Source organism: Drosophila suzukii, chromosome 3, assembly GCF_043229965.1.
Source record: "Drosophila suzukii chromosome 3, CBGP_Dsuzu_IsoJpt1.0, whole genome shotgun sequence".
NCBI lineage: Eukaryota > Metazoa > Arthropoda > Insecta > Diptera > Drosophilidae > Drosophila > Drosophila suzukii.
Genome location: NC_092082.1, coordinates 6,207,467 through 6,230,237, shown reverse-complemented (window position 1 = coordinate 6,230,237; position 22,771 = coordinate 6,207,467). Strand labels below are relative to the sequence as shown.

The 22,771-nt window shown below is 37.9% G+C and overlaps 10 protein-coding genes across 10 annotated transcripts in view; all 10 read right to left on the bottom strand.

The window, feature by feature from the left end:
* Positions 1 to 22,771, bottom strand: part of Sytbeta (Synaptotagmin beta) — a 59,781-nt gene that overhangs the window by 25,199 nt on the left and 11,811 nt on the right. Inside the window, exon 2 of the mRNA XM_036815315.3 lies at positions 15,668 to 15,862. Within this exon, the coding sequence (XP_036671210.1) occupies positions 15,668 to 15,841 (174 nt within the window). The 5' untranslated portion in view covers positions 15,842 to 15,862. The remainder of the gene's footprint in view (positions 1 to 15,667; positions 15,863 to 22,771) is intronic.
* Rpn12R (Regulatory particle non-ATPase 12-related) lies at positions 8,682 to 9,630 on the bottom strand. Its single transcript, XM_017079187.4, has one exon. The coding sequence runs from the start codon at positions 9,571 to 9,573 to the stop codon at positions 8,785 to 8,787; it is 789 nt and encodes a 262-aa protein (XP_016934676.3). The 5' UTR covers positions 9,574 to 9,630; the 3' UTR covers positions 8,682 to 8,784.
* Positions 9,881 to 11,261, bottom strand: ind (intermediate neuroblasts defective). Its single transcript, XM_017079186.4, has one exon. The coding sequence runs from the start codon at positions 10,834 to 10,836 to the stop codon at positions 9,886 to 9,888; it is 951 nt and encodes a 316-aa protein (XP_016934675.3). The 5' UTR covers positions 10,837 to 11,261; the 3' UTR covers positions 9,881 to 9,885.
* LOC108013373 (uncharacterized) lies at positions 16,289 to 16,601 on the bottom strand. The gene has a single exon (XM_017079193.4). The coding sequence runs from the start codon at positions 16,599 to 16,601 to the stop codon at positions 16,350 to 16,352; it is 252 nt and encodes an 83-aa protein (XP_016934682.2). The 3' UTR covers positions 16,289 to 16,349.
* LOC108013370 (uncharacterized) lies at positions 16,717 to 17,358 on the bottom strand. The gene has a single exon (XM_017079190.4). It carries the CDS (start codon positions 17,356 to 17,358, stop codon positions 16,846 to 16,848), a length of 513 nt encoding a protein of 170 aa, XP_016934679.3. The 3' UTR covers positions 16,717 to 16,845.
* LOC108013371 (uncharacterized) lies at positions 17,396 to 17,910 on the bottom strand. Its single transcript, XM_017079191.4, has one exon. The coding sequence runs from the start codon at positions 17,859 to 17,861 to the stop codon at positions 17,550 to 17,552; it is 312 nt and encodes a 103-aa protein (XP_016934680.3). The 5' UTR covers positions 17,862 to 17,910; the 3' UTR covers positions 17,396 to 17,549.
* On the bottom strand, positions 17,958 to 18,351 carry LOC108013374 (uncharacterized). Its single transcript, XM_017079194.4, has one exon. It carries the CDS (start codon positions 18,309 to 18,311, stop codon positions 18,120 to 18,122), a length of 192 nt encoding a protein of 63 aa, XP_016934683.3. The 5' UTR covers positions 18,312 to 18,351; the 3' UTR covers positions 17,958 to 18,119.
* Positions 18,922 to 20,212, bottom strand: LOC108012281 (uncharacterized protein DDB_G0290685). The gene is made up of 2 exons (XM_070995728.1): positions 19,624 to 20,212; positions 18,922 to 19,470 (listed from the first exon to the last, which is right to left on the bottom strand). The coding sequence occupies exons 1-2, from the start codon at positions 20,158 to 20,160 to the stop codon at positions 18,970 to 18,972; spliced, it is 1,038 nt and encodes a 345-aa protein (XP_070851829.1). The 5' UTR covers positions 20,161 to 20,212; the 3' UTR covers positions 18,922 to 18,969.
* LOC108013376 (uncharacterized) lies at positions 20,887 to 21,216 on the bottom strand. Its single transcript, XM_017079196.4, has one exon. The coding sequence runs from the start codon at positions 21,173 to 21,175 to the stop codon at positions 21,026 to 21,028; it is 150 nt and encodes a 49-aa protein (XP_016934685.3). The 5' UTR covers positions 21,176 to 21,216; the 3' UTR covers positions 20,887 to 21,025.
* On the bottom strand, positions 21,599 to 22,146 carry LOC108013372 (prothymosin alpha-B). The gene has a single exon (XM_017079192.4). It carries the CDS (start codon positions 22,068 to 22,070, stop codon positions 21,783 to 21,785), a length of 288 nt encoding a protein of 95 aa, XP_016934681.3. The 5' UTR covers positions 22,071 to 22,146; the 3' UTR covers positions 21,599 to 21,782.

The window sequence follows — 22,771 nt, the reverse complement described above, 5'->3', positions numbered from 1 at the left end:
GGCATTGAATTATACTTCGAAAGCTTTTTCGCAACTTGTTGCCTTGTGCGTTGCTCAATCAGCTGTTGCTCTCTCCATTTACCCCCTCCTTTTCTTTCTTTACTTTCTATTTTGTCATAATTCTGGGGAGTGGCTACCATAACCGATTAAGTAGACTATAGTTTTTGCTGGAGAGAATAGGACCCATAGGATCCTAAGTTCCCATCATTTTCTGGACCATTGAACTTGGAGCAAAGGACACTCCAGGACCCAAGTGATTAGTTCGAAAAAGCTCTCGCGCCAGCTTTATAATGGCATGCGTGTGTATGCGACTTCACCTTGAAAGCTCGGAGAAGTGAATTTAGAGAGCCAGAGATAAGAAATGTATATATCTGCACCTACATCGGTGTGGGTGCGACTATGCGAGTGTGTGTGCCAGTGATTCAATTTGTTGAATACTTTTCGGCGTTTTTTCCCTCTTAATGACCGCCCATAACTGCGGCTCGAGTTACCCATAAGCGACCTTAATTGACGCACACAAGTACATTTTTTGTTTTTCCCTCTGCCATTGCACGGTAACCTCTCCCTGTCCTTCCACTCCCCTCTTCCACCCAACCACCTTATTTACCTGTTGTCATCTTTGCCCCTGAAAAAAGGAACACAAAAACACGAAGCTACGGCGAGAGCAAGACCAACAACGGCTGACATTGAGCAAGCTGCAAAGTAAGTTTACCCATGGCAATGGCATCGTGCTGCTTCTTCCCCTAAGGTTTTTCATACCCTTCCCTAGGGTAATACCCATTTTCAAATTTTTTTCAGTTCAAAAAAATCATTGCCTACTTTCTGGCGTAGAGTACTTAAATACACCTGTAGCGAAATAATACTCTTGTGACCTATCCAATAAAAACTAAACAGACTTGTGGGGAATATTTTCTTTCATTTAAAGTAAGTGTTCTATTAAAAGAAAAGAACCTACAATAAATTTTGTCTTATCCCAGTTCGTGTCTAATAGATACCACTTCTTAGTCAAGAATTAGACAACGCGACTTCTTGAGATCCTTGAAACTATTGAAATAGTAGCATTACATTTGGGATATCTAATGAAACATGTCTTGAGTGACATAATTTTTGGAATATAGTATGTATCGTCGAATTATTTCCGAAAGATTTCTATGTCAAAATTTAATTTCAATATAATCTTGTATCAAAAAGGGTATTCCCTTCATCGGTCTGAAAACCGTTGTCATCCCTCTAGTTTTGCATTGTGTTTGCAACAGACAAACAGACCGCACAGCATAGTGTAAGGACACCCCCAAATGGCGTATCTGTGTGTCTGTCCATAACCTAAATGTGTGCATATATTTATGTTTGTAAGTCGGTGTGTCTGTGGATACTTTATGTGGACAGGAAACTTTTCAGGCAGACTACTTCCAGTTAAGCAGGGCGGGACGGACAAAGGGAAAGGACACCGGACTCAGACTTGTACAGACAACTCATCGTAGGCTTCTCCTTAGCGCAGGATATTCACACAGACAGGCAAACAGGGGCGTGGCAAAAGAGGCTTCCTTTGAAGAGAGGTGGGCCGAAAATATAAATGCGATTGCCAAACTTTTAAAGATATTTATAAATCGCTATAACAAAAAAATTAAATGAGATTTGAACGTATTGTATGCGCGACGGCTTATCCGGGCTAACTTTACAAACCAATTGCTTGCAATTCCAGAAATCAATTCCAAATGTTAATATTATTACAAATAAACAATCTAAAATGTATATACAAAAGTTATCAACTTTGATTTAAATATCCGTTTGATTTGGAAATTATTAAAAATAAATATTTTAAAAATGGTCAATAACATTTTCATTTAAACAGCTATCATTGTAGAATAATTATTCAAATGAAAATGATAAATCATTTAGTATTTCTGTATACCACAGTTTTCAAATTGACTCGAGTATTAAGATATTAAAGCAAACTCAATATAATATGTAAAATGAAAAGTCATCATATTATTAATACGCAGCAGTTACATATGGCTTTGAATGATGATTATAATGAGTATATAATCACTACTAATCTCAAATGTGAAATAATGCATTAAATTTACAACGCAGTAATGGGAAAAATTATAAAACGATTAAAATAATCATCTTAATTATAACGATTAGTGGATATACAAATATAGGCAATTGCATTCAGCCGTATATTGGTTTCTTGTTTCTATTCAGATTTTCAAGCTTGCGGTTCCATTTAGTCATTTTTGCTCTTCTGGGAGTGGTTTTAACTAAATTTAGCGTAAGTTTGCGATAATTATATTTTGAATAAACTAAATAATTTGTGCTCTCCTGGTGCTGTTTTGATCCAAGTTAAGTGTGAGTTCCAAAGACAATTGTAATTTTATTTTAAATCTTAAAAAAGTTTATTAGGTTGCGGTTATTTTCAAGATGACAAACGTTGTGTGTGAGACCTATAACAAAACCTGGTTCGAATTCCATGACTGTCGTCTCAAGGCCGTAAGTCGAGACCGGATTTTATTTAATATGAACGGAACTATTTGGCATCCTGCTTTCAACATTCAAACCCATATTAAACTTTATAAAAGAGAAAATGGGTATAAACCTTGGCTCATTGACACCAAAATGGAAACTTGCCGTTTTTTCCGAACCAATTATGATCCTATTGGAAGAATAGTCTTTGGTCTCTTTCAAGAATTTAGCAATATTAACCATACGTGTCCTTATGTGGTAAGCTATTTAAATGTTTTTACTTAAGCGACTAAACATATAATTTTGAATATATTAACAGGGTCCTCAGATACTGAAGGGATTTTACTTGAAGCCTGAACTATTGCATCTACCATTTCCGACTGGCCAATATTTGTTAGCACTAAGGTGGTTCTTTGATAGAAAACTTCAATTCGATACCAACGTCAGTTTTTTGTTCGAAATGAATACATAAAAACATTTTTAAAAACGTCAGTTCAAAAATATATTTGTTTTTAGTTCCCAAATATGAAAAAATATGTAAGCTATATAAAATATATAATATTAATATATTTTTAAATATGATTGTTAAGTCTTTATGGAAAAATTTGCAAGTCATATATAATTGTGGCTTTACTGTTTGTCGGTAAACACAAAAATGAACTTTTAGGCAACTTGTTGTTATATTTAATTAATGTTTAATACTGTAATTATATTTTAAAATGTTATATTATTAAAGATATACCTACTACAAAATTGTTGGCATATTTGTAGACAAACAAAAACAAGCGGTTTACTTTTAAACGTTTCATATTCCCTCACTTAATTTTTCTCTAAGTACACTGCAAGTTTAACATTTTTAAATTATTCAGACCCCTTTTACAGCCAGAGTGCTCATGAAAAAAGTTTTGGCCCAAACCATCGACAGGGGGCTTAGCTTGTTGCTCACTGCACATTGGCCCCTATCTGTTTTTTTCTCTGCGTTTCTCACTTTCCCCGCTTTTCCCATTTTTCCTGGGGCTCTTGTTTCCTTTACTCTTCATTTTTCCTGGCCGTCTTTTTTGATTCTGTTTCAGCAACAAGTTGCTTACATTTCGTAAGCCCGCCAGGCCACCTGTGCCAACGACTATAACCCATTTGCGTGGTGGAAAGGTGGGTGGTTTGGGTGGAAAACTGGGTGGTATAGTGGGGGGCTGGCATTCGGGAAAATTGTCAACGTACTCGTCGCCTTTGCCCTGCAGATATGCTGGCATATTTATTTATGTGCTCTGCCAGTTTGCTGTTCTCGACTTGATTTCATTTCATCTCTGGCTGCTTTCTTTTTTTCTCCTTTTTTTGGCTCTTTTAATAACAAAGCCATGGCTGTTGTTTTCTCGTCTTCGTTATTTTTGTCGTATATTTTGACTGAATTTAGGCTTTTTGTTGTATTTCGGCAGATGTTTTTCTCCAAGGGTTTCGCATTCATTCGCCATAAACTCCACCCCATCCCCTCGACATAAAATACCCACTTATCCTGACTTTAATCTTAAAGATTAGTCAGCATAGAGAGGCGTTTTTGGTTTAGCACCTCGTTTTTTCGGCTTGCTAGGCTTAGACAACCCATTTTTTATTTTTCCCACACAAGTTCATTCACTTTTAGGCCACTTTTTTATTGCGGGTGTTTGAACTTTTGTCCTTTGTTTTGATTTTGTTGGGGCGAAAGTTTTGTCTAGCTTTCTCTGGCATATAAATCTCAAATACTTTAATGTTTACTCCCTGCCTTTTTCATGGCATATAAATATAGGTATCACTGCGTGAGCCATATGCCATACGATTGTGCGTGTGTTTTAAGCTTTTTATATAATTGAAATCCGGACACGTGCCACTCAATGCGTATGCTGGCAATAAATTCAGTTTTACTTGTAATCTATAAGCACATAAAAAGATCCACATATATTAAATGTGTTTCTCTGGATTACCCTCCATATGTAAATTCACTTGGCCATCAGGATCCTTAGGGGACGAGAGACAGGACATTGTCCTCACAGTGTGTAGGCGCCTCCTGGCATATGCTACAATCATAATTACATCGTCCTGAGCAGATAGTCCTTTGCGTATGTTTATCTTTTTCTTCTGGCTTCGGTGTCTTTGACACTGAGAGAAATGTGTTTTTATAATAAAGAAAGAAGGAACTAAAAATTTTTAGATGCTGATCATCAATTTTCTAAAATTATTGGAGTAGTTTTTTCAATGAAAATAAAATGTTTTCCAAAGCTGTGGATTCCAACTTCTTCTGATGAACTTTTCTGATCTAATTGTATACATAGCAAAAAAATCTTAATACTTGACAATTCTCAAATCGGAAGTTGTAAATGTAAGCTGTATTTTAAATAGTATATCTATTTGCCGTTTAATATTTTTTTTTTATTTACTTTTAGTTTTTGCAGCATTTTTCCTTTCTAGTGTTGTCGTCAGTTGCATAACGAAGCGACAAAACTCATTTTAAACAGGCGCCACTCGGCGACTGTGGGGCGCCACAGAAATTGCTCCATCGTTCCGCTCCTGACCCCCGGATCGGGGATCCCAGGTCGGATTCCCGGCCAAGTCAACGTGCTGATGATGAGCCCACTACGGTTACCAACACGTTTATTAAGTACAATGCACAGTGTGGCCAAGGACGATGACGTGCTGGCTCCAGATATCCTTCGAGGCCCAGCGATTACGGGGAGGTGAAATGCTGACCCGATAGGAAAACTGTTTTGCCTGATAAAAGCAGCGGGATGCTTAGCAAATTGGAATCTTTTATGGAGGTATAATTATAGAAACCTGTCATTCTTGGTTATAATTGAAAAAGTACACACTTAGTTCCGAAACAATTGGGCAACTTAAATTAAATTCGGGAATAAATGGTCGCACTTTGTGTACCATGAAAAGGTAAAATTTCTGCGAACTAGATTGTTTTATTTTCAAGCACTCGCACGTGTTATTGATTATTTTGCAAAGGTTTGCAAGGATGAGAAGAATGGTATTGTATGTTTTGAAGACTGCTACTTGTTTGCTTTTTTAATAAAATTCATGGAAGCTATAAACATTTATTTATTATTTTAATGAAGATATTATTTGTTATATTTAAATTGATTTGTGGTGTCCCTTTTCTTACACTTTTAGTAATAAAGTATTTCGGCAATCTCAAATTATAATCTTAATGAATGTTTTTCCAGTTACATGACCAAGCCAAAAAAGAAAAAAACATCGAAAAAACCGCTTTAAGTGCGAACAACTTTATGGCTTCACACATCCTATGACCCAAAAAGCACTCCAAGGAGCAACAATGTTTAGAGGCCGCTTTAATGGGTCAATTAGCTGGTTCCACATATCGCGGCATAGGGGAAAAATCCCCGATTGCGTGACCCAGGAACATCCACATTTTCCACTACGATTCTAAGGGTAATTTTGCCATAAATATGTGCTTAATCTAGGTCAAAGCAAGGATACCGGAAGCAGTTTCGTCGGAACTAATTATTAAAAACAAGAAAATAAAAACTTGATTTTGTGGAAAAGTGAAAACTCATTTCGACTCACATGTTTACCTTTGCTTGACCCCCCAGACTACGTACATACAAACACACACCCACACAAGCAACTACGGTTAATTTATTTATTTTGTGTGCAGGCTTGTATTTGCATAAGCTTAAAGGATTTCGGACTGCGAGCTTAGATTTACCTCAGTCTGTAGTTGTTTTATTGCCCTCCGCATGACCACCCAATGGCCCCCAAAAGTTTACCCTTGAAATTGAGTTAAAAGGAGTCCCCCATTAGCTGGAAAAGCTTGAAAGCTTTGGAGAACGTTCTGAAACAATACAAACTTTATGTCCTGAAAGCTTTCCTAATGGTCAGTACTAAAAGTTGGACAGGGAAAGTCTTCAAAGCTTTTTGGGATTTCCCTGGTTTGGAATTTGGATTTCAGAATTCCCTCATGGCCGAAATTGAAAAATATTTAAATTAAACACTTGAGACCACAACCGTTGCACCCCGGGGAATTTAAGGACTTTCTACGGCTTGGCGACAGACTGTCTAGACAAGAATACCGAGTTGAACACCTGACAAATGCCATCTCCTTTCAGGTAGGCGGGCAATTTTCAACGGAATTTCATTTGTTCTAGCCAGAAGCGTTGGCCTAATGATCTTTTAACAGGCCCAACGAACCTAGGGGAATTTCCCAACCTTGATGCAGGCAGTGCAGCGCATTCATTCATGAGAGCGATTCAAAAACTAAAGATTCCACTTTAAACTGAAGAGGTTCTGCACTTGAGGCTGTATTCATTCATGAAGTGTCTGCTAGGCGGGAGATCGACACAGCGAGGAATTTTAGAATCAGCGGGATATTCGAAAGTTGGCAAGACATCTGGCTAAAGGAACTCGAAAAGTAGAACCTTCAGAGAAGAGGTGTATGCAAATTTGTTTACGGAAACAATTTTGGGATGTATAACTATGGTTAGAAAACATTTTAGAAGGCTTTAGCCACCGTTTAGTGTGATAAAGAAAATATTAAGATAAGGTTATATCTAAAGAAAGTTACGCCCAAGCATTTACAGCTTTAGAAAGTCGTTACTATGGTTACTTTAATCTACTAAAAAAATTATTAAAATTAGATAGTTAGATAATAATTTGAAAAAGTCCAATATATATTAGAAACCTGATATAAAACATAGTGTTTGGCCATAGGTAGCATTTAAAATTATAAAAAAATACTCAAAACAATGAAAAATATTTTGAAAATGGGTTATGAGCAGGGTTAAACACTTTACATTTTTTTATTAGTATTATTGTTTAAAAGAAGTTATAATTTTTGTTTTAAATTGAACCCATTTAGTAATGTCGTAACTTTCTTTCGTTCGCTTTTTGGGTAACGTTATTGCCCAATTAAATTAGTTCCCATGCAATTTCCCACATACAGTACTAACATCCACTTGACTAGTTTTAAATGCTATCTGTGATTTTTTGAAAATCAAATCAAGTCCATCCGATAACGATCGAGAAACCCACGCAACACATTTTGGCACAACAATTTTCGCTACGCTCCTTAAATGAATTTGCGAAAAAGAGAAGATCCTGAAAGGAGTCAAGGAGTCTTACCTGCTTATCCAGCACTTGAATCTCAAGAGCCGAGCTCTTCAACTCAAGTGTTCCACTTGAGCAAAGACACCGAAAACTCCAGTTGATAACGATCGGGGCCTGCGATCAGGTAGAGTGAGTCCAAAATTTTCGGGAATAGCAAAGAGAATGGAATACAGAAATTCCGTTTAAAACCGCCGACTGGGCTATTTTGCCCATCGGCATTCCGATTTCCATTTTCGGACCGAAGGCCCAGAGGGGCGTAGGTGCAATTGCGTTTATTAGCACCGCACCCCTTGGGATCGGACAAAGGGATGAGTTAGTCCTCGTTTCGGTTCCAAGTTAGAGGACCCATTGAGGAATTGTCCGCCGTTCAATGAATGCTGAATGAGTCGGCTCGGGCAGGTTTTGTTGCGCTTGATTCGTTTTGGGTTTGTCAACTATAGCCAATTCTAGATTTTGGACAAATCGCTGCCATATCTCTAAGATGATAAGGATCACTCGAGTTGGCATCATCAATTTGTGCAATTTGAAGTGTCGTGGGAAATGCCTAAAAACTCACCCCACTCCCTGGCAAAATGTGTCCTTGATTAATTCGAATTTTCAATGATTCGGCAAAAATGAATCGCTGTCATCATTTGCGGTTACATTTAGGTGGCAAACCACACATTTCGATCAGGAAGATTTTTTTTAGTCTTGCAGAACGAATTTGTTACCGGATCTTTTAAAAATCTTTAAAAAATATATTACAATAGGGAGCAAAAAAATCGCAGTCTCACAAATAGATATATTATTTTATATTAAACTAAAACAAGTTCATATTTCATATATAAAATATTTTCTATAGATTACAGATCCAACGTTTTAAGGACTAACTACCTTCTTATGAATCGTATCTTTATTTCCTAACAACCATCCTATAACGACTGCCATTCACTAAGCTCCTCTAACAATCATCCTATGACAGATTTGCAAACGAGATTTCGCCAGAAACATTTTCTATCCCATAATTTGTCAGGCCTGTCGACTTATCGGCCCTCCGAGCAACTCAATTTTTGCACATTTTATGCCAAAAAAAAAAACGAGTGAAGCCGTTGAGATGTGTGAAAAATTTAATCTGACAAATTTCCGGTTCGGTATTTACTGAGTTTCAGTCGAATGTATAATTTCTGGACATTATTTTCTGGTTGACAGGATTAAGAACAAGAATCGAACTAATGAAAATTTTTAAACAATTTTCTCCAGCTCCTGGGCATAGGTGAGATTATGGGTGGCAATGTCCTTGGCAGGAACCCTCTCCGATGGTCTGGTATGGAGACTGGCGTAGTCGTAGTTCCCCTCCTCATCGAGCTGCCATTGACGACTTTTGGCCAGATCTAAAAGCTCCTTGGAACCAGGACGAAGTCCCAAACGCTGGGCAGCCTGTTTGGGTGCCATCTTGAGGTAGGACTTCTCCATACAGGATGCTATCTCCTCGCGAGCCGTATTCACCAGCATGTCCATAAAATTCGAATAGATCTCCGAGGGCATGGACTTCTTGGCTTGCAGTATCTTGTTGTATCTACCCTCCATATAGTAGTTCTCCAGGGCCAAAACGGGGTTGATAAAGTTATCGTGGAGCAGCAGAGCCGACGGTAAACGCTCTAGTTCGATGTGAAAGTCAGCAATGCGATTGGTGGCCAGCATATAGAGCAGATTCAGACCCATAAACTTGTGCATGTGCTTGGAAGACTCCAAATACTTATCGTAATCATAGTAGTAAGTATTCAACTGGGCCATGTATCTCTCGAAGGCGGCATAATCCCTGATGGTAATGCTGTGTTCCACGGCAATCTCCAGCATCTCTCTGGATTTGATAAGTTGGTCCTTCTGCTTCGAACTCGATTGGACTTGGATTGTTCCAAAGTTGGACCGCACCAGCTCCAGCTTGAAACCATCTAGAAGATGGGAGCAATGCGCCAAGTTGGGGGCATGTTTGCTCCACTCGTTCTTCAACTCGTTGTACAAATTCGACATGATTACAGCAAAGGCTCGGCGACGACTAAATTTTCAGGCAGTCCAATTTTTCTTGATTATAACAGATCCATTTGGGAAAGAAATTTCATGGCCTGCTTGTATTAAAAATAGCATTCGTAGTGTTCCAAAAGGTATAGGGTTGCCAAGTTATTCTGTATTCGATTGGAAGGTTTGAAATTCATAAATTCCATAAAAAATCATAAAAACAAGAATTTTCATTTTGATTAAAATTTATTTACTTAAAAACATACTTATATCTAACAACAGACCTATGTTTACTGTACAATTTATTAATTATTTTCTTAAGTGTTTCTACGCTTCCACTTTGAGCTCGTGAACCTTGACTTGGGTCGGAGATACTGGAGAACCCTGGGGACTTCCATTGGAGTTGGTGGACAGATTGAATGTGGGACTTTCGGAGCCGCCCTTCTTCTGCTTGACACGTCGATTCTGGAACCAGATCTTCACCTGCTTCTCGGAGAGACGCAATCTATTGGCGATTTCGATGCGACGAAGGCGGGATAGATAGGCATTATGTGAGAACTCCCGCTCGAGTTCCAGCAATTGAGTGCTGGTGAAGGCAGTGCGAATCCTTTTGCTGGAGTCGGCATAATCGTTGATCAGTGGAGTGATTTCCGCAGGAACTCCCGAAGAGGGAACCTTCAAAGGTGAGCTGTTGGGTGAGCAGGAGGACTCGTGCTTGAACCGCTTTCCCTGGGGCTCATCGAAGTTGTTGGTGAAATCCAGCGAGGCTGATGAGGAAGCTGATGGCGAAGTGCAGAAGCTACCAGGTTCGGGTATAGGTAATCCTCCCACAACTGGGGATCCATAGATATTATGCAAAGGCAATTGCTGAGAGTTAGGATTGGCTGAGAGCGGTGGCGAAGGATAGCATCCCTCGTAGTTTACGAAACCGCTGGACTTCCTCTTGGTGGCGAAGAGCTGGGCATATGGATGATATAGGGAACCAGGACTGGAGCTGACATGTGGATGTTGCTGCAGTGCAGCTGCTGCGGCTGCTGCTGCTGCTGCAGCTGCCTGTTGTTGTTGCTGCTGCTGCTGTTGCTGAATTCCCAGGGAGAAAAGATAGCTGCCCACATAGCTGGCTGGATAGGGCAACATGGGTATCGATGGCAACATGGCAGCTGCGGCCACTGCTGCCGCGGATGAGGCACTTCCTCCTGGCGATCCCAGCTTCTCCTTCTTCTGGCTTAAGTTGGGCCTATCGCTGAGCAGGGAATCCATCAGAAAAGAACGTGACATTTTCGGTTTTTAGGTTTTTGACTTCGAGATGAGCTGACTGAACACGATCGCTGGCTGTGCGAGACTGTCTGGTTGCTGGGCCCTCACCCGGGTCTTATATACCTCGAGACTGTGTTCCAGGGGTTGGTATTGCACTTACCCACCCCTGAGGGCCAATTCGAGGGTTGTTCGGCCATTTAGTCACCATTTAGCGGCAACTGTTGCCATTTACGCTCCGCCCTTGTTCGATCACTCACAATGGCACAAATGGCAGGTAAGCGATGAGGCTTCACTGTATCTGTGTGAAAGGACAATGGCGAACCCTCTGGCACGCTGCCTGTATGCGTGATTTGTATCTGTGTCTGTGTCCTGGCGGAACGAATCCTCCTTTCCATTTCGTATTATCACTCGAGTTTAATTGAAAGTTGAAGAGAGTGCGTAAAAGCTTTTTAAACGAAACTGAATTAGTTCAGCCTAAGCAAGATCAAATTAGTCTGTGCCCTTTGGTATAAATTTAATTTAAGCTTTAAGAAACTATTAATATAATCAGTTAAAAAAAACTGATCACTATTAAGCTGACTAGCCATAATAGTTTTGTTAGTTCGTTAAGTTATTAAAACTATCTAGAAATTGAAGCAAGGATCACAAAATGTTAGGAAAGTTTGTTAGCTAATTTCTAATAATATGGAAGAGATATAAGTAGTTGCTCTACGTAATACATATATTATTTAAAATATTCTGAAATTTATTTTCTTTAAAAATGTTTAAGATATTTCAAATTTTTAGTATTCTTGTGTGAAATTTGGATACAATATTATTAATCACCGAAGATTTAACACAGAATCTACTTAAACAAAAATTTTAAGTGTAAGTCAGTTTTTACTTTTTGATTTGTAAAACCATTTTGAATTAAAATATCAGAACTATCTTTGTTTTAATTTTAAGCTAAGTATATATATTTTGTTGCCAATGGATTTTATATTTTGTACAAAATGTTAGTTTCTACGAATCGATTAATGGGACTGGATTTGGCTATAGGACTACTGCATTCAGGCATTTAAAATTGTTTTAATAATTTGTTTATAAATATTTAAAGAAATCTTTTTATGGATACACAGTTGCATTTAAATTATCATAATTATCAGAGATATTATAATCCCATGATTTATTTTAAAGTTTGCAGCAATGATCTCTGTACGTATGCATTCAAGGAACCATCTTCTAAAGAGCTAATGGTATTTATGGCATTTCTTGCTATTAATTTATTGCATAAAAAGAAAACCTCTTCAGTGACCCTCCACAATCGAATCGATTAATTTTACAACCATTGAAAAATGCAAGCCCTCCAGCCGTTTAATGCCAATTTCATGGCAACTTATGGCCCAAGTGGTCGCTGCCGAAATCTCGGATCGTACCCCTACTTCTACAACTCCCGATTGCCACATGGACCCGCCAGCGCATTGAGGAATATCTCTCCTTTGAGTCCTCGCCTTAACGTAATTTTATTGATGCATTCTTCGGCTTGTGCAACTACGGGGAACAATGGGTCGAGGATCATCCATTCAGGACGATCCCATTCATGGATGCAGTCCTTTGGACCTTTGACAAATCCCAGACACGACACACGTTGCGCCTTTGTTTGTGTGTGTTGTCTGGGCCAGGTCAGGACATCTAAGCCAGACAGAACGTCGCCGAATGTTGTTTTTGGGCTATACTACACAGAATTATGGCGGCAGTTTTATCATTTGTTAACTGACTTTAAGGATTTACCTATAATTGTCCTTTTCATGGCCTTTGTGCGGAGGTGCGGCATTGTCGTCGTAGTCCTGGTGATCGTATGTTAAGTGGCTATAAAACCGATCACAATTGCTGACGTTAATTGTGGATTGTGAACCCGACTTCTTCGTAGGCGATCCGAATGTTCGCCCACTTTTTAAGGTTTTTGGCTTCTGCTTAATTGGCGGGCAGTGCAAAAAAAAAAGGACGCAATGAATATAAAAGGAGCAGGACTCCTGGTCAATATCGAAATCGGGAGCAGCTGCTGTTGTGTTAATATTTTTGCTAGAATTTCATCTATTTGGGCGGTGCGTTGGTCTCGTGCGAGAGGTCCTTTTGACCGCCTTTTACCAATTGTTTTGGGCCACTTGAGAGTTTCTCCATTGACCACTTCCGTTTTTTGTCTGCGATTATGTTACGCTCGATTGAGTCGGGTTTCCTTTTTTCCAGAATTGGATCGTGCTATTGACTTAGACTTTGTCTTTGGCCTATATAGAAAACAAATGTTGCGGATTGGGATTTATGGAAATTTTGAAGATAACAGAAGATAGCATCGGCTTCATTCAAGCGAACAATTTCAATTTAATTGTGAACAAAAGTCGCCTAAACGCTGAACAAATGAAAGCATATCGAAATGTGTACTTCCCCTTACATTTTTGATATGGATACAACGCAAAACTAACTGAGCCGGGTAAAAACTTCAAACCGGATTTGTCCATTAAAGGGGTGTTTCAAAAAAAAATTACTAAACCACCACCATTGAGGGTATTCAAAACCCTTATAACTGGGTATTGGGTTAATCATTTATTGACATTAATTGGTTGTGACATTTGCATTTTGACTGATTGTTGTAGTTGCCATTGTTGCTACTTAGCCAAGGGTTTGTTTATCCACTCTCTCGTTTTGTATATTTGTTGATTTAACAAATATGACTTCATTATAGCTGAAGCAGTTTTATATAGGCTCATGCATGTACTCTCGGATAAATTATTATTTACCCCTGAATAATTTACGAATGAGCTTTGAGGTTGAGTCTGGCTTCTCTGCGTGTTACTGAGTCAATAGGCCTCAGGAATTGCCTAAGGATATTCGATATAGGATGGGATTTCCATAGATATTATTCTAGGACTGTGAGAAATGCTGTTCGAAATTAAAAGCGAATAAACAAGTCTTGAAACCAGAAATACGTTACGATTATTTTGTATTCCATTTTTTTTAGAACTTAAACAACTACTAGAGTTTTAAAATGCAAAATGAAGAAAAAATAGCTTATAATGTTATTATTTTTAAATATTAAATTAGAATAATATATTTGACAACTATAGGCCAGATAAAGTATATTTTTGATAGTTATTCTTAACTGTTTTTTAACTATAGAAAACAAATATCAAAGTATCGCACCGCCAAATGTCCAAAAATACCAACCAAAACAAAGGAAACTTTTTCATTCTATTTTCGAGTATTATTTTCATGAATGAAAAGTCAGTGGCTGGACAAAGGATACTACACAAAGGACCCAAACACGATCCGCACTTGTAGTGATCTGCAGTTTAGTTCTTTTTTCTTTGTCCCAAAAGAGCGATCCTTGTAAAGGAAAAAAAAATGCAGGTAAGGCGAAATTCCATTCTGCTCACTCTTAAAAAAGAAAGACAAGGCCCGCCGTTTAGATGGAGGTTTATAGGTTTCTTTTTTAGCTGTGGTCAAGGCCGTTGGACAATGCTATTAATCAGGTCCTATTTATTGTGGTCAATGTTGTGGCTATTTCGAAGGGCCTGTGTTGGGTGTGTATTGTAAATCCAAACGGCGAAGATCTGGATTGGAGAACGGTGACAGAGCCACCCCAACAAACCAAAAAAGAAACACTTAAACACTTAACGTCTAATCAAATTATATAATAAATAGCAAACAAAACGAAACCAGAAACGCTTAGCACCCTTAAGTCCACCACTTACCCCCGCTGTCAACGAGCAAAGCCAGTTAGTTAATAAAAACAGCATTTGCAATCATAAAACGCTTCACCGATCCTCCCCTTCCGCCAGCACGCGTTGGGTTAGGTCACCATCCGTATCCATGGAAACAAGGTAAGGTTCCGAATCGGAACAACCCTCGAGATCCGGCGGATGACTGAGGGGTATATCAAATGCATAATGAAACAGATTTTGATACGGCCTTAGAGACATCGCGGTGGTATTCATTCGATTGCAGCCGCTCGCAGATACATTTGTATCTTTTGTGGTTGTCTGCGATCCCTTCGATTTCCCACGGAAACAAAATGGCTGCCAGACGCAGTTGTCTGGACTTTGATTAATAGATAGTATCTATTAGATATGTAGAAGAGACTATACGAAATTTAACAAAAACTCAAAAACCCAATCATAGGAAGTTGCTGCCTCTGGCAAAGAATATTTAAAATTTAATGTAAAATAAATTAAATTACTAACAGTGAATTATTTTAACATCTGCTACAATAATCAAAAACGTTATTGAAAGATATAAATTTTTTAACATAATATGAGGAATTCTTCTTATCAATCCTAAATCAATAAATTTCAATTTTTTATAATTTTAAGGAGGTTTTAAGGGTAACAAAAATGTGGAGTACGTTCATTTGCATTTACCATCTTCTTAGTTCAGGTTGCTTTCAATAGTCAAACTATTTTTAAGAACAAATATACGAAGAAATTCAACCCAATTCCAACCTAAGAGATTTCGGTATCTTACATTCAGAGAACCCAGTATTTTACACAAATGTAAAATGTTACTGTGTAGAGTATTGCAGTTTCAAAGACAACCGCTATATATTCTTAAAAAAGTGGCGCCACCCAATGTAGAATGTATTCTACTTACATTTTTTAACCCCTGCAAATACTTTCAGCTCATTTAAAAAAAGAAACGCCCCCATAAAGTGCATTTAATCCATCTGACCTATGTCATTTACATCGGCCTGTCCTCCCACGCGATTCGCAAACTTCTTGCTCCATTGCATTTAGGCCTGGTAGTGTCAGCTTTGCGTCTACAACTCCGCGGGGTGTCCTTCTGCGTTTTGGCCGCAATGACATTAACGTCAGCCACCTACCTTCATCTGCAGCTTTCGCATTATGCGGGTCTCCTCCCATCGGTCCAGTTCGTCCCACTCCTTTCCTCGCTTGCGCAGAAGGTAGTAGCGGTACATCACGATTGTCACGGCCAGGATCAGAGCCAGTCCGGTGCCGGCTGCGGCTCCCAGGACCGCTGAACTAACCATAACCATCTTGACGATGAGTTCAATTCACTGGAAATAAATATTTATAAAAAGGATTTAAGTACAAATATATTAGCTTAGAATTACATTAACAAAGGGACCCAAAAAACACATACATAAAGGAAAATTCTCCCGAAAAATGATGTAATTTACATATTTTAAAAAATACTAAAAACCTTTCCGTTTTTGTAAATTAATATAATAATTTTAATAGCTTGTTTTCTTCAGAATAATCTAAAGTTTGGAATATATATTAGAGATATATAAATATTTTTTGTATAACACCAGACTACATATAACATTTTTCAAGGGTCTTATCCCAAATTGGAGAACAAAAGGTCTAGGTACCATTTCCCAGCTTTAGCTCCTTTATAACCAACCAATTTAAGCCAGAAATCATCAAAAATCAAAAACAAACGGAACTATTTTTTTTTAAGTTAAAAAACTTTAAGGTCCATTTATTGTATAAAATACAGTTTTATTTAGTAGTGTTCCACTATAACCACTAACATCATTCTCAAAGTGCAAAGTAAAAAGTCTTTCGCTTCGGGTACTCCGTTTTCCTCTGCCGGCAGCTATAGTTTTCCGCACTGTCTGCTCTTTCACATGACGCCATAAGTTCGTCGATCTCCCTACTTTCAATACTCTCGTTCTCCAGATCAAAACGATCTTCTCGATTCCGGGACTTTCCAGATGATTCAGCTCTAGTGATAAACGCAAACATCAACGTAAGACCAAAAATGGATAACAATCCGAAGAAGAGACGCATTTTTAAAGATCAAAAACAAAACTATCTAAATTCGTGGTCGGGAGCACACTGTTTATAGATATAGCTATAGGAAAATAAACTCGTACTCAAGTAGCCCAACTCAAACTCTTTGGAGTTTTGTTATAGACGTTTCAGCTGTGCACACTTTATTGCCGATGGAATTTCCCCATCTAGCAAAATAAACTGACATTGTGCTTAGGAACACGTCAATATCATTTATTTTGTGATGAAATCCGAGGGTACACTAAAAATCTAAGTTCATGCGATGCACATAACTATTTCTGAGGATGGCAAACCTTGGATAGGGCTTAAAATCGGGTTCGTGTTCGGGGTATTTGAGGAAATTCCCAGTTGGAGCTTCAGTCGGTTTATCCATAGTAGCAAAATCGGTATCTTCTTTTTCTTCCTCTTTTTCTTCCTCTACAATATAGAACTCTCCATCTTCTCCTTGTATAATAATTGGTTCTTTCGCCTCCTCCCCAGTTGGTTCTTCAGTTTCCTCCCCAGTTGGATCTTCTGTATCATCTTCAGTTGGTTCTTTGGTTTCCTCCGCCGTTGGATCCTGTCTATTTGAATTTGGTAAATACAATGTTTCATTGGCTAATTTTTCAAGCAGCTGCAAGTTTTTGATCATTTTATCTATTTTGGTTTTATTTATCTCCGATTCCTTTGGGTTGCCTGTTTCATTTAATGGCTTTGTAGATATCAATGCTATACCCAAACAAGCGATCAGACTTAGAACACACAAGGCACGCATTTCTTCAACGTTCCGAACAATACTGAGTGCTGCGGCATTGGAAACAACTGTTTTAAAAGTTTTTTATTATCGAAATTGTCTTTTATTTACTTAGAGAAGGTAAAGAAGAATAGAACCGGTTGATAGGAAGTTTTGAAAAAGTGTTGCTTAAGTTTAAAGATTTAAAATCCTTTGTTTAGGAAAAAAGAAGACTATAAAACTGGTAGGATGGTTTCAAAACCAGGATGATGCCTGATCACAACTGGGCCGTGACCTCCGAACCTGGGCCAGAAGGGACGAATGTGCTTTTCGGCCGAGGCACCAGTGGTAGACTCATTCTCAACGGCAGAAGCTTCGGAAGTGGTGCTCTCTTGATCGGTAGATCCCTCGACATTGCTGGTCGAATCCAAAGCAGGAATATCCACCACAGCTAAAGAGTAGGATTCCTCATCCCCAGCAGGACGGGCAGCCACAAAGGCAACAGCCAAGAAGGCCAACAGAGCGAAGACAATCAGGGAACGCATTTTAAACTTGAGACTTAGAAGTTTCTACGAAAACTACTTTCCAATCACACAAATCATTTCGCTATTTATAGGAAAAGTCTTGCTAATTTTGGCCGATTCGTTGATTTAACAAGAAATTTTTATTTACGCTTTTAGTATTTGAACAATTGTCTCAGTGGAAAGTTTTACAGGCAAGTATTTTTGGGACTTTTTTTTAGACTATTAATAAACTTTATTTGTGGTTCACAGCGATATGTCTTTCCATAGGATTTAACCAGGTCATTCCAATTGAGTGCGTGGTGTATTCAAAATTACAGGACCGATTCCTCCCCATTTTGGCCATCGGAATGGACGAGTAGTTGATTGATTATTAGAGCTACCTTGACCACTATTACTGTTTGCCGATGGAAATGCTGTCACAACCGAAATGGCCAGAAAAGCCACCAGGGCAAACATTAGCGAAACGCGCATCTTAATCCTCTTGAAACTGTGTAGTAACTACATCGATCTGCTATAAAATTATCTTTTTATATACAAAACGAAACATCTTACACTTATTTAGAGAAGTTTTACCTGCCAAGCTGTGTAATCTTTTATTCCGAAATAAACACTGCAGTTTAATCTGTAAACACTTCCGTCAACTGACGATGTAACTAAACGGGCAGTAAAGTATTTTATATATAGGTGCAAATGAAATATATAATGAGCAGCTTGCTTACTCCTAGCCGCTTTTCATAGATAATGTTACAAAAACTGCCATAAAAGTTAGTTAAGCATTTTTGAACGAATAATAATTTTATAAATATAAAATAACATATTAATTTTATTTCAAATACTATTAATTTGCTATTAAAAAAAAATCATGAAGAAATATTAAGAATTAGAAAACACTAGACAAGCCCCTCGGCATTAGTTGGAGCTTATAATGTGCAACATACTTTAAGGCGTTTCTTTTAATAGAAAAACAAACATTGTTATCTGTACAATTTTTATGAATAATATTTATTTTTTGCACTGGGCACCTAATTATGGTTAAGTGTATAAGAACACAGTTTTTTATAATTAAAAAAGTTTGACAAGGTTTTAATCAATAATCATTTTATTTTCAACAAATTCATAACAAATAAGCTTAAGCTTGGTTAACGAAAAGGGGCCTGGCGAGGATTATAAGTGGACCATGCCTTCCGAACCTGGGCCTAAATGGACGAATCGACTTCTTAGGTGGGGCATTCTCCTCCTGATCGCCCTCGTTGTTATGCTCCGAATCGGTTTTATCGCCAGACTCGTTGTTGCATCCAGACTCGTTGTTGTTTCCAGACTCGTTGTTGTCTCCAGACTCGTTGTTAACTCCGGACTCGTTGTTGTCTCCAGAGTCGTTGTTGTCTCCAGACTCGTTGTTGTTGCCAGACTCGCTGTTGTCTCCAGACTCGTTGTTATCACCAGACTCGTTTTTGTCTCCAGACTCGTTGTTAACTTCGGACTCGTTGTTGGCTCCAGACTCGTTGTTATTATCTCCGCTCGATTCGGAATTGGCCTCATCTCCATTGCTCTCCTTATTGTCATCATTATTGGTTACTTCTCCATTGTCAGAGTCCTGACTCTGTCCTTCCGATTCACCAGCCTGGTTTCCCTCATTTTCAGAATCCTGACTCTGCCCATCAGTTCCAGCAGCTTGGTTTTCCTCATTTTCAGAATCCTGACTCTGTCCATCAGATTCACCAGCATTGTTTACCTCATTTTCAGAATCCTGACTCTGTCTATCAGATTCACCAGCATTGTTTACCTCATTTTCTGAATCCTGACTCTGTCCATCAGATCCAGCAGCTTGGTTTTCCTCATTTTCAGAATCCTGACTCTGTCCATTAGATTCACCAGCCTGGTTTTCCAGATTGTCAGAATCTCCACTCTGTCCATCAGATCCAGCAGCTTGGTTTTCCTCATTTTCAGAATCCTGACTCTGTCCATCAGATCCAGCAGCTTGGTTTCCCTCATTTTCAGAATCCTGACTCTGTCCATTAGATTCACCAGCCTGGTTTTCCAGATTGTCAGTATCTCCACTCTGTCCATCAGATTCACCACCCTGGTTTTCCTCGTTTTCAGAATCCTGACCTTGTCCATTACCAGAATTTCCAGAGTCCTGGCTTTCTTCATTTGCAGATCCTTCTTCAGAAGCATTTGTGTTTTCTTCACTACTGTTGTTGGAAGAATCCTCACCAGAGTTCTCCTGAATAGAGGACTCCTGCTCATCCTCAGCAGGACGGGCATTTGCGAGCCCAACAGCCACGAAGGCCAAAAGAGCAACGACGATTAAGAAACGCATTTTTGGTGTTTAGGCTCGAAGAAGTTCCAAACTGTTTATAAATTTCACCTGATCATTCGGCTTTTATACCAAAAGTCTGTACAATTTTTGGAGAAACGTTTGTTATTATTTAAATCGTCGTATACGCATTTTATATTTGAACAATTGCTTATCGTGTTATTGTTCTATGACGCATTTGGTCCATTGATAATTCTGAGAATTTGGAATCTTTATTTTTTTAACACTGCTAGCTCGTTATGATTCACCATCCTTTCTTGTTATTCAATTAACAATAACAAATTTTAAAAAATGTGCGTTTTTAATATAAATTCTTTTATATCACTAACTAAATGAAACTGAAGGACGACATAAATTGCACTACAACTAGGCTAAAAAAAATATTTCTGCAAAAACTTACAAACTCCTGTGAATGGAAAATAAATGACAATTTGAAATCTATTGGAGATAATATCGAAGCCAGAATCAAATCAAAAGTGATTCCTAGAGCTCGCCTTTTGTTTAGTTTATTTTTGTTCTTGATCAGCGTCAACAGACGAGGCAATATTTTTTTTTTTGGTAAAATGGGTTTTTATTATTCAAGTTGTTATTGGAGTTTACAAAAATTTCACTTCATGACGCACAATTTTTGTTATATTGATATATTAGCCTGCCAATGTTGTTCCAGTTGCAGTCCAATCTGGGAGGTTTTGGTTGACTATGACTTGGTTGACTAAAAATCGGAACAAATAAATTGCAGGTACTACCTATATTTGTTTTATTTCTGTTACAAAGTTCAGTAAATATTTATTTACCCGTTAACCGTCATTAAATTGATTTATTATACAATTTTGCAAAAACCCTTTGTTGGATACAATTTATTAAGGGTTTACCAAGCCGTAGTTGAAGTGAGACAATCTTCTGGGACTTTTTGGTTGACGATGACGAGCACTTCTCCGTTCGGATCCGGAACTGGGCTTGCATTCACGAAGGCCATGGCCAAAAGTGCAATCAGGACTAGTACCATCAAATAGTGCATCTCTATGAAGTTATGTTATATCTTCTGTACACAATTTTTCTCAATGCACTAGCTTTTATATGCTAATCTTGTTTGCTTTAAAATTTTCTATTTCGAACTGCGCAATGGCTGCACTTTACCCACCAAACCAATATTTATACTACAATAAGCAAATATTTGATAGATACATCAGGAAATGTTCTAAAAAAAATACCCTAAGAGCAAAAAATAAATTAGTTACTTCAACATTTAATATTTTCTGTTAAATAGTAAATTAGTAAACATTTTAATACATTCAATATTAACTTAATATTTCAAAACTTTATTTAGTACCCAATAGTTACTACCATGTTCATTGGTTATTTTGGACGAAATTAAGTAAAAAATCTTAGGTAAAAAAATATTTAAGACCGAGGTAAAATAAATAAATAAAAAAAACTCCAATTATGATCACGGGCATTCCCAAAATTTTATACATTTGCTAAGAAAATATAAAAACATATGCATTTTAGGGTATCGCCGATATAGATGTTTTCTTTGTGTGAACAGTTGCTTGAAAGTCTAACAAGCGGTAAAAACGTGGTAATTAAAACAATAAATGAATAGAATCCGTCAACTCCCATTGAATCTATTGTTCATCTTCGTTTTTTTGGTGGCTCTGGTCGATTTCTTCATCATCATCATCCTGAGAATCATCCTGGGAATCGGAGTCATCTAGTCCATCCTGTGTATCCTCGTCGTCTTCCTCATCATCCTTTACATCATCCTCCCCATTCTCGTCTGCAACGTTGTTCTTCTCATCCGCAATCCTTTTCTCCTCCTCGGGGTCCTCCAACTCATCGATATCGAGGGGATTGGCGGATACTGTGGCCAAAAGCACAAATCCAAAGAGGACAAGCAGCAAAAAGGCACGCATTATATTGTCTAATTTAGTTTTTAACTAAGTTTAAGTCCACTCCTAAAATACGCTTTTATAGCAAATTACTGATTGGCAGAAAAATAAAAGCTGGCATGGGTGACAATTTATATGGCTCATTTTATGTTTACCCGGCGACAGCTGTTGCCTTGGTTTGTGGCTCAAAAAATGAGGCAAAGTTGTGCGTAAACATTTGGCTGAGGGAACTAAGAGACCTTATAAGAATACAGTGGAACTTGACTAAGACGAAATTTAAAGCCCTACCTAATAAAAAACATTAAAGAAGCCATGACTTTAAAGTCAAAGGGTCAACTTCAAGTTAAAAAAACCATGAAGAGTCTATTAGCAAATAATAAAGTTAAAAAGCTTTTTAAAAACACCTCAAATACTTATGGATTAAAAAAAAATGTAGTAATAGGGATGACATCTCTTCAGTTAAAATTTTGAAATTCTTAAGTCATCAGATAAGTCCAAACAAAGTTCAAAAAATAGAGTTCAGTGTCACTCTACAAATATATTTGTAGAGTGCTTTGTTCCGATTCCTTGAATTAACTTAATATTTAAACATGTGTTTGGTCTAATTTTTGGGGTTCACCAAAGAAAACATGTTAATACACCAAAAAACTTGAAAAACATAGCAGACCATGGACCTTGATGATTGTTAGTACAATGTAATCATGTCACAAGTCATCGATCGATTT

Excerpts from the sequence above, each read along its gene's own strand:
- Rpn12R (XM_017079187.4), bottom strand. The coding sequence starts at position 9,573 with ATGTCGAATTTGTACAACGAGTTGAAGAACGAGTGGAGCAAACATGCC.
- ind (XM_017079186.4), bottom strand. The coding sequence starts at position 10,836 with ATGTCACGTTCTTTTCTGATGGATTCCCTGCTCAGCGATAGGCCCAAC.
- LOC108013373 (XM_017079193.4), bottom strand. The coding sequence starts at position 16,601 with ATGCGTCTCTTCTTCGGATTGTTATCCATTTTTGGTCTTACGTTGATG.
- LOC108013370 (XM_017079190.4), bottom strand. The coding sequence starts at position 17,358 with ATGCGTGCCTTGTGTGTTCTAAGTCTGATCGCTTGTTTGGGTATAGCA.
- LOC108013371 (XM_017079191.4), bottom strand. The coding sequence starts at position 17,861 with ATGCGTTCCCTGATTGTCTTCGCTCTGTTGGCCTTCTTGGCTGTTGCC.
- LOC108013374 (XM_017079194.4), bottom strand. The coding sequence starts at position 18,311 with ATGCGCGTTTCGCTAATGTTTGCCCTGGTGGCTTTTCTGGCCATTTCG.
- LOC108012281 (XM_070995728.1), bottom strand. The coding sequence starts at position 20,160 with ATGCGTTTCTTAATCGTCGTTGCTCTTTTGGCCTTCGTGGCTGTTGGG. Across the intron at positions 19,471-19,623 it reads GTCAGGATTCAGAAAATGAG|GGAAACCAGGCTGGTGAATC; the intron begins GTAAACAATGCT and ends TCTGAAAATGAG.
- LOC108013376 (XM_017079196.4), bottom strand. The coding sequence starts at position 21,175 with ATGCACTATTTGATGGTACTAGTCCTGATTGCACTTTTGGCCATGGCC.
- LOC108013372 (XM_017079192.4), bottom strand. The coding sequence starts at position 22,070 with ATGCGTGCCTTTTTGCTGCTTGTCCTCTTTGGATTTGTGCTTTTGGCC.